Source organism: Monomorium pharaonis, chromosome 2 (genome assembly GCF_013373865.1).
Source record: "Monomorium pharaonis isolate MP-MQ-018 chromosome 2, ASM1337386v2, whole genome shotgun sequence".
Lineage (NCBI taxonomy): Eukaryota > Metazoa > Arthropoda > Insecta > Hymenoptera > Formicidae > Monomorium > Monomorium pharaonis.
Window position 1 is genome coordinate 19542583 of NC_050468.1, and position 9604 is coordinate 19552186.

Genomic DNA, 9604 nt, shown 5'->3' on the forward strand with positions numbered 1-9604 from the left:
TTCAAAATGTCAGAAAAATTTTTGTCGAGATTTTATAAAAGTTCTATGAAATCATACGTATGCTGATTCTCGCTTCATCAGAAAAAACATCGATACTTCCAGCGACAATAATCGTTGTCCTAGTTTGCATAATGCGTGGCTGAGGCGCAATAAGGTCGCTGAGTAAAATGCATAACTGCCGCTACACGTCTAAAGATGCTAAAGGAAGGAAAGTAATAGCCGTGCAAACACGATTATGCAAAATCTTTCCTATAAATACGGACGGAACATGTCACCCAGTAATTTCGTGTCGGTCGATAAAATGCGGTGGAGGAGGCCTGCGAATTATGTAAGGTCGCGGTGTACTTGAATCCAGGTGTAACATCTGCCTTCAAAGTCTCATATTACATATGCTTTTGTGTACAAATAATTGCTACATGATTATGCATTTAAAACGCTTTTGATTGTATACATCGCATTTCTTGAGAATGAATTACACTGTATGATAAAATAATATTTGTTTTTCAAAATAAAGTGTTTGGTTAAATTATTCTTATTATGATGAAAAATGTATCAATACTATTATTTAGATAAAAGGATTGAAACTTTGAAAAAAATCTATTTCGAATGTTATAAAACAAACACTTCAGATGTTACACAGCCTCTTTTTTCATAATAATGTGTATTATTCAAAATCTTCTGGAACCAGTATAACCAGTTCTGAGGCCAATGTCTTTTAGTTTACAATCACATCTTTATTTAAATGTATATCAGAAACAATGTAATTAATGAAAAATATTGATGACTGACATAACTTGATAAAACTTGTACCTTATGTAAAAAAGAGAAGTGCAGAGGGGCCATGAAAGAAAAAAAAATATTTAATGACAGAGAGGGCTATTTTAAGATCTTGCGACCGGTTTGTGTGAGTCAAGTCACAAAGAGCCTTGCCTGTATCCCTCCAAATATTCCGAGTAATCCGTCTTGACGAGTCAAAATTTTTCGACCGCGATACACTTGAGTTTTATTCGTACAAGAAATAGCGCGAAAAAAAGAAATAAGTTGAACAATTGCGTTGAGATTAACGGTTCTTTGTTTTCAGCATAGGATACGTTTCAGATATAGAATACGTTTCAAAATGTGCCGACAGAATACAGAAAACCTATAGCACACGATAAGAACTATGGATTTTTAGTACTCAGTTATCAGTACATTTCAAAACGTATTCATAGTGGTGAACGTAATAAATTCTTCTAGCAATGTCTGTGTGTGTGTGTGTGTGTTTAATATATTTCATGTATATATGTATGTATAAATATATTTTTTTAATACTCTAGTCTTTTTAAATTAATTTTTAACTCTTTAATTATTAATGTATTTGAGAAATAATTAAATATTAAAAAATTGTGATAAATTATTATATTACTAAAAATAAAATTAATTTTTCATATAGAAGCAATTGTTATTATTTGTCATTAATTATTTATGTATTCTTATAAATAAAGTATGAGAGTAGCAAAAAGATATTTTCGGAGTTCAAACCAATTTTTTACAACCTTTTATAATTAATGTTACACAGTTGGAAAATTTGTCTTAATTTTAACATATATCGCATGTACCAAATGAGTACTCAAATCTTTCTGTTAATTTAACGCAAGATAGATATTTTAGAAAAATAACAAATATTATATTCAAGACATTAACATACAAAAAGTATAACACTTTAATACCATTGAAAAACAAAATCTGAAAACATATTTCATTCAAATTATTTCTAATATGTCGACATATACAATATTTATTCATTTATTTTAAAATTTACGTTTCAAAATTGTATTATTTCTATATTATTTGTTCAATCCATGCATAAATTGTTATAAACATTAAGGGACGTTGAATGCTAATTTAAAAATATTTAAATAACACAATTATATTGTGTTACACTAGCACTCGAGTATGTTAAAATTTAATACAATTTCAACTGGTATAATATAAATACAAAATATTTTGTACTGTGTAACGTCGACGATAGCGCAGACAGCAAGATTCACAATGAATCGAACGAGATAACACATGGCAGAAGTTATCAACAAGTTGCGTTGATTAAATAATGCAAACATCGGTATCAATGTAGTAGACGGGTAGTGTTGACAGTTTAAAGCACGAGAGAATAAAAGATTCAAACTTCAGCAATGTTTCCGGTTTTGAGATATAAAAAGAAAATATCGCTCATTTACTGTAATATGACATAATCGAAAAAAAAATTTTTTTTTTTATTAAAATTTTTCTCTCTAAAATTTCGTCACAAACGAAATTCTGCAAATAGTTCGAATTCTAATGAATAAAAGGAAATGTATCCTTCCAGATAATATCTATTTCTCTAGATCCGCGACTCAGGAAATCAATCGCGCATGTGAATTATGTAATATAATTAAAGTTGAAACTTTCTACAGATTATTCACTAAGCACGTTCATCGGAATGATCGTCCGGTTCAGCCAGCTGGGATAGATTTTATGGTAAATTGTAAAGGGGCAACGCTGATTTTTCGCGGTGACTTCCGCGGGTAAGTCTTTCGTAGAGAAATCGCGAGATTGCAATGCAACGCGGGACTTTCATAAAATGTTCCCGGAGACATTGTTCGGGAAAATATTAAAGTATCGAAAATTCTATTTTCCTCGAAATAAAAATGTCACATTACTTCCAGCTGGAAAACTGTGAAAACAAGATGACGCCAGAATTTAATCTTGAACTCTTCGATAATCTTATTTATTTTTGTTCCGCATTTAATTTCCCTGTCATGTTTTCCCATTCGAAATGTCCGTTGTTTTCACCGACAATATTTTTCACACTAAAACGAAGAAGAAACAAGTTCTTTGTCCAGTCTCATCTGTCAAAAGGACTGTGCTTTACGGAAAACAGACCGCGTTTAAATATTTGTTCTTAAATATCTTAAATAAAGTTTTGGTAAGATTCAAGCTCTGTGAGCTAAAAAGGATTTCGTAACTCTTTGTCTTCCTAATATTCTTTTTATTAATGCTTCCGCATTAATAATTGCATCTGTTATATATGCTTTTTATTATCGACTTATATTTTCGCAAAAAATACTATAAAGAATTTGCAAAGAAACGTTATCTAAAACGATAATGTTCTCTGATGAACACGACAAAAGATTTCCGCAAGCCCAGATTATAAACTTCAACGCCGATGACATCTCAAAATATTTATCTAAACGGCACGCGTTTATTCGCGACTTTTTACTCAAAATTAAATTTACGAGTCGAGTGTTCATGTGTATCAATTGCATAAAAATAAAAGATTAAAACGATAATCTAAGACGAACAATTGTCTGTGTAATTTCGCAACAAATTTTTACATCCATGCAATAGTGATTTAAAATTATTCAATTAACTGCACGTTACAGCATCTAAAATTATACGGTGATACAAATTGATTATGATATTGCAAAAGTTGAAATTACGTGACATAAAAGTCTGTCAAAATCGAGAAAGGTGTAATTTTTCTCGAATTATTGGAAATTACTGAGAATTAATTAAGCACTCAGATTGTATATCGCTTATCTTAATCGTTATTCTCGCCTGTACATTGGAGGTCAGCCAGAAACGCATACGAATATATCATTGTGAAAGTTACCGCGCGAGTCGAGCATTAATATTTGGGATTATGGCATGTACCGGTAACATTATGGTCCTTTAAAGTATTACTTACTCGTTTTTCGCCGCGAGTAAGTTTTCTCGAGCGGTGCGAGACACATTTTTACAACCCCTCAACGACCGCTTAATGATTATTAATTGCAATCGACGTACGGCCGAATCGTTCGAAAAGATTAACGGTGAAATTTATTTACCAAATAATTAAGCGGCATAAAATATAAAACGAATTACGCCGAAATTTATATTCCTTATCGCGTCGTGAATTCTTTCGCCTTCTTAGTCGGTGCACGATATCACCGAAAAGGTTCGTATCGAAAGTACATAATATATTCATGGCACTTAATTTCGTTACATGGTTCATTCAGTTTGCTGTGTTCCGTTTTTTCTTATAAGACTTATACGCCTCACTTTCGCTTACCCCCCAATTAATCGTTTAAGAGCAAGTTTTCACTGTACGACTTACTCGGAGATTGTCGCAACGGGTACGTGATCATTCACGAAAACAACGGGTGTTCAGCGTTCGCGCGGGCAGCGCAGCCGGGTGATAAAACAATCGCAAGGTGAAATACCTGGTGACCGAGTCCGGGACGAAAATGTTCCACCAGGACGGCCTCTTCTGTCGCGGGTAGCTCTGCGAGAAGAGCCCTTCCGTACTGCCGGTCTGCGAGGGGACGCCGGACACGCCCTTCCGCCTCTTGCGATCTAGCTTGGGCGGTTTAACGAGCGGATGCCAGGACTTTCGGCGTCCCTTCTTTGCCTCCTGGGTCACGCGGTCACGGTCCTCGTTCTCGAGCACCTCCTGATTCTCCTCCAGCAGGTCCTCGGACACGTAGAACACCGAGCCCCTCCTACCGCCCCCCCCGTTGCTCTCGCTGCTCCTCCTCTTGTCCTTCGGTTTCTCCCTCGCATTGTCGTCCTTAATGTCGTTCTTCGCGTTGTCCTTGGTACTGTCCTTGGCGGTGTTCTCCTTCTCCTCGAACACGCTGGCCCTACGGGCCCTCTGGAAGAGGCTGTCCCGCCGGGCCTTGAGATCCTCCAGAACGCTGTGCCGGCGGGTCTTGTTGTCGCGCAGGATCGCCGCGTTCTCGCGCTGCCTCCCGATACCGAAGATCCTCGCCAGCGACGACTCCTGCTCCAGCATCGTCGCCGGGATGGAGTTGGTCGACGCGTACTTGGTGGCCGTGTGGCCGTTCTGCGGCTCGCTGATGTACATCTTGGCTGTTTCCATGCTAACCGGAATGGTCCACGAGCGGTTCACAGACGCACGGTATTGCGCATCGCAGAAAGCGTCCGAGCGTTTGGTATCTCGTATATCGAGGTCACCGGGGGTCACTTCGCGTTTCAGATTAAGTATTTACTGGCTGTACACACCGAGAGGAGAACCGCCGTTGCGAAAGACCGCACGTTCGCGTCGTCGCTGATACCGCTAAACGCCGGGTTAACGTCTTACGCAGCCGCAAGGCCGTCGAAGATCGGACGAGGATAGAATAGCCGTACCCGAACAGCCCGCTCGCTCTCTTCTGCGAAGTCGCTGGTGCCTTCTCCACCAGAAAGATCGTCGATGGTCAGCTGGCGCGAGAGATACACGTTTAATATATATATGTATTCACCGAGATCCTAACGAAGAGAAAGAGTCGCGCGTCCCGGTGGCGTTGACCGTGTAATTTACAACGGGCTGGAGTCACGACGTTCGCGAACGGGTGTCCGAGTGTCCAACCGAGAGATTCCAGGTATGCCCGTTTAATATTATATTACACACCGACGGCGAAGCCGTCGAAGGTTACCAAAGGCTGCGGCGTCCGCGAATTCCGAAGCGTCGTCGACAAAGGGAACGAGCGGACACTCTCTTGCGGCTTTTCGCTTCGGACGCGAGGGAATCTTATCTTTTCTCTCTCTCTCTCTCTCTCTGTCTCTCACAAGGTTACGATACATCTATAGACGCGTATAGGCGAGGAGCGTTAAATCGGCGCGGCATTATTCCATCGGCGCCGCTCGTCGCCGGTGAAAGCAACCGAACGAACGGTCGACCGCCTTTTCACTCGCGACGCCGTCGACGACGCCGTCGACGTTCGGCGCGTATGCTCCGATATCGGCGAATACGCCCGTGGAGCGAGAGAAGAGAACGCGTCACGGGATCCGCGCGATCGTTGACCCAACTGGAGACAGAGAAAGGGAGAGAGAGAGAGAGATCCGCGTTTATTTATATATATATATATATTTTTCATTTATTGCTCCGTGCTCCGTTTTCAAACGTTTTCTACGCGAGCCGATCGACCGAGTCAATGAGGATTCCCGGATGCCTCCTCTTTGCAAAGCGAATCTTCGTTTCTAGGATTCTGGTGATTCTCGAGACGATTCTTTACCTTGATATCAGCCCTCGCCCGCCGCAGGCGGCAGGGGTCGGACCTCTTTGCTGTTGTTTCGCAACATTACGCTCGGCCAGGCAAAAATACGACGATCCTTCCGGGGGATAGGAACACGAGATGTCACGAAAGATTGTTTCCTATCGAATATCTCTTTACCCCCCTCCCTCTTCTCTCTCTTTGTATCCTCTCGATTATATAATTATATCCCCTTTCTCCCGGTACTCCGCTTCTCATCAAGCACACACGCGCGGTTAAAACATCGCGACGAAGGGGCGAGCGAAGAGAGCCGTTCTTTCTCCCCCTCCCCTCCCCCCTCAATTCGCGTTCTCGTTGTCGAACAGCACGCACGCACGCACGCACGCACGCAATAGACAGTCGAAGGCCTGTACGGTATACACGGGAGAGCTCGTCGGAGAAGGCTTGCGAGCGTTTGCGAGGATCGAGGCGCGCTCGATCGACCGTCCGTCACGTGAATCGAGTATCGCAGCAACTAAGCGCGAGCGAACGCGACCGCTTGTATTTATACGGCGTACCCGCGCGTTGTGTGCCCGCCTGTCATACTCTCTCGGCTGTCTCTCTCTCTTTCGCGGCGCATCCCCCACCCCGGAGTCACGACGAACGCGTGTGTACGAGAGGATACGCACGCGAGACCCGGGGATAGACCCGATCCTGATTCTCCCGTCTCTTGGGAACGACGACGCGACGGGGAAGAAGAAACCTGTACGCGATCACGGCCGCTCGTTTATAGGGACCCTTTGATCCGCGTCCCAGACGGCTATCTTTTAAAAATTTCATAAAAACGTCAGAAAGCGTCGCGCCCAAGTTTTACAAGCGTATCTTAATATTTTCTTTCTCGCGGGTCCGGGGTGAGTGTATGGAAGCGTTGGAAACATTAACATATATCCCACGTTTTTAACGACGAAGACGCTTATTTTAGAATGTATCTCTTTTTCGCAAAGGTCGTGAATAACAACCTTTAAGTTTAGATACAGCCTTTTTAGCGATACATGACCGATATACATAAACATAAACTTTCAAATATTGTGCCTCTAGAAAAATAGTAGACGACGTAAAAAAATTCTGTTTTGCAAAACTGATTTTCTATGGTTAAAATGAAGAGTATATGTTAGGATGGTAAACATCTATGAAAGCAACAATTTAAATAAATTAAGTTTAAAATCAAACATTATTTTAAGATATCATCTATTTTTATGGTTGAGCACATAAAGCGAACAATTAATGATCCAAATGATTTTCTGATCATATAACTGTCAACAAATTTAAAACCTTTTTTTTAATATTTCTAGCGCGATTATTTCTCGTCACATTTAATTTGATTATCATCTCTTTTTTAGACAATCTCAAACTTGTACCTAGGGTCTTAAATTCACGTAATAAATCCAGCTTAACGACGTAATCTGTAATCGAGTCAATCAGTTTGATAGTAGTCCATCTAAGAATGATAAAACGAGGTAAGAGATAATAACCAGTGATCAACCAGTAACAAGATATATTGATAATTTCGTTGAATTCATTGTTGTGCGAGATACACTGATTTCTAAAAGGAGAAAAAGCGCAAATGAGATTGCATCATTTACGATATCTTTACAACATAATACTTTTGACGCTACAAATTTGAAGAGACATTCTCTCTCTCTCTCTCTCTCTCTCTCTCTTTAATTTCAGATTGACAGTAAAACAGATAAATAAATATTGCTGAAATAAACATATTTGCAATATTTATAGACAACAATCTGACACGTGTCCTATCATCACATATTAATACAAATTCTTATTATCTCCAGAGATGAGATAAGATTATAATTGATAATAATAATAACAGTCGCAAAACAGTATCTATTTAAAAATAAGCGCAAGCAGATAACTTTTAACTTATTCGAAAGGCAAACAAAGATCGTGTTTTCAATCTCAATTAATTGCGACATATTTTGCCACTTAGGGGGATTTAAAAAGAAATCTAGAAAAAAAATAGAAAAATATATTCCAAGAATCTCGACTGCATCCGGGTATCGACGTTCAAGTGCTCCGATATTCCTAGATATCGCGCTCAAGCAGCCACTTGAAATTGATTACGCAATCCACGATATCAGGCTGCCGTTTAATTCACGGTCGGCCGCGAAATATTTTTTCCGGCGATCGCCATACATCTTGGCGCACCGCGTGATCTTGACCCGGTTCTGGACCAACAAGAGAATAAACCACACCCGCTTGTTTATTTGATATTTACCCGGAACGTCTTGCTGTATCCTGTGATGCGAGCCATATCAATAGTTCTCACGAGTGGTAAATAAATGAATATGTATCCTGAATTCCGCGTAAATAAACTGCTCTCTTCCATCTTTGTATATTTCATCAAAATATATTTCATCAAAATATAAGACTGAGATATTTTATTATTATTATTATTGAAACCCTTTTACATTATATTATCGCATTATTTTGTTAATGTTGCATTTTATTACTTTATTACTTTAAACTATAAATTTATTATTTCAAAATGTTATTATTATCATTATTATAAATCTTTAATGTAAATAAGCTCTTATAATCTTCTAAGAAATTAATGACTACTACATACATCAATGTTGTCTGACAAGAGTTGTTTGGCTAACTTTACACTCCAGTTACTCTCGTATCGTCAAAACCTAGCATCCTTTTTGTTTGGTTTTTGTCTTGCAAGAATTAAATTAAATAGAGCAAGAAAGACAAAATTATATAAAAGTACGGTAGGATTAACAGTTCCGCAAATTAACTGTTTTCCATTGCACTAATTAAAAAAACTTTGACGTAACTTCAGACATCAGATGAGAAATAAACTTTAAGTAAATAGCTTCCTACTTACTAAATTAAATTGTCAATTGTACAGTGAAGAAACAATTTGCAAAGATTGTCTTCTGTGACCAACCAAGAGAGTTTGCTGTACTTTCATTGTACATATATATATATCTCGTATTTTTCATTCACAAGTTTTAATTACGATCCTGTTTTCGAGAGAAAGAATCCAAGAAAAGGAAAACTTTATTAATCGACTGTCGGCGGTAGCAGTTTGCACGAGCAACACTTCGGAAATGCTTGCCGGGCGCAAGAGGGACATCATGGACAGAAGAAAGAGCGACGTTGTTTGCTGCAGAAATTTTCTCAACGAGAGGCGAAGACCTAGAAGCGTATTCAGCCTACGCGGGCGGCGAGAGGGCTCTAATTGGCTGAATCGAATTAACAGGCCCGACCGGGTATTTTCATCGTTGCCAATTTCGTAATTGGATACGCGGATCCGAATTGACCAATTGTTTGCATCGTGCTGAACACCCCATCCGCCTCTATCGTTAAGCGGAGCCTTCGTTAGGAAAAATGCGCGGACACGAGACGGAAACTTCATTTCGGGTCGAGCGACAGGATGAAAATGTCATACAAACGGGTGTAAGTGTCTTCTCGTGGCGGCCTTGTAGTTAGACAGCTGATCGCGCAGTGACATTCCCACGGCTGACGATCGATCGCCGTGCGCGCGTGCGAAAACGCGAGGCAAACTTGCGACGGCTCGAAATTTATGTCCAAACAAATCCGTCATA

The 9604-nt window shown here is 39.8% G+C and overlaps 1 protein-coding gene across 2 annotated transcripts; it reads right to left on the minus strand.

Moving 5' to 3' along the window:
- Positions 1–2243: 2243 nt before the first annotated feature.
- Positions 2244–8449, minus strand: LOC118644491. 2 transcript variants are annotated; one of them, XM_036283113.1, is made up of 2 exons: positions 6015–8449; positions 2244–5189 (listed from the first exon to the last, which is right to left on the minus strand). In XM_036283113.1, the coding sequence occupies exon 2, from the start codon at positions 4877–4879 to the stop codon at positions 4142–4144; it is 738 nt and encodes a 245-aa protein (XP_036139006.1). In that variant the 5' UTR covers positions 4880–5189; positions 6015–8449; the 3' UTR covers positions 2244–4141. The 2 variants fall into 2 exon arrangements, with proteins under 2 accessions (XP_036139006.1, XP_036139005.1); XM_036283112.1 differs by having other exon boundaries at positions 2244–5220.
- Between the last annotated feature and the right edge of the window lie 1155 nt (positions 8450–9604).

Coding starts and splice junctions, on each gene's coding strand:
- LOC118644491 (XM_036283113.1), bottom strand. CDS start 4,879: ATGGAAACAGCCAAGATGTACATCAGCGAGCCGCAGAACGGCCACACG.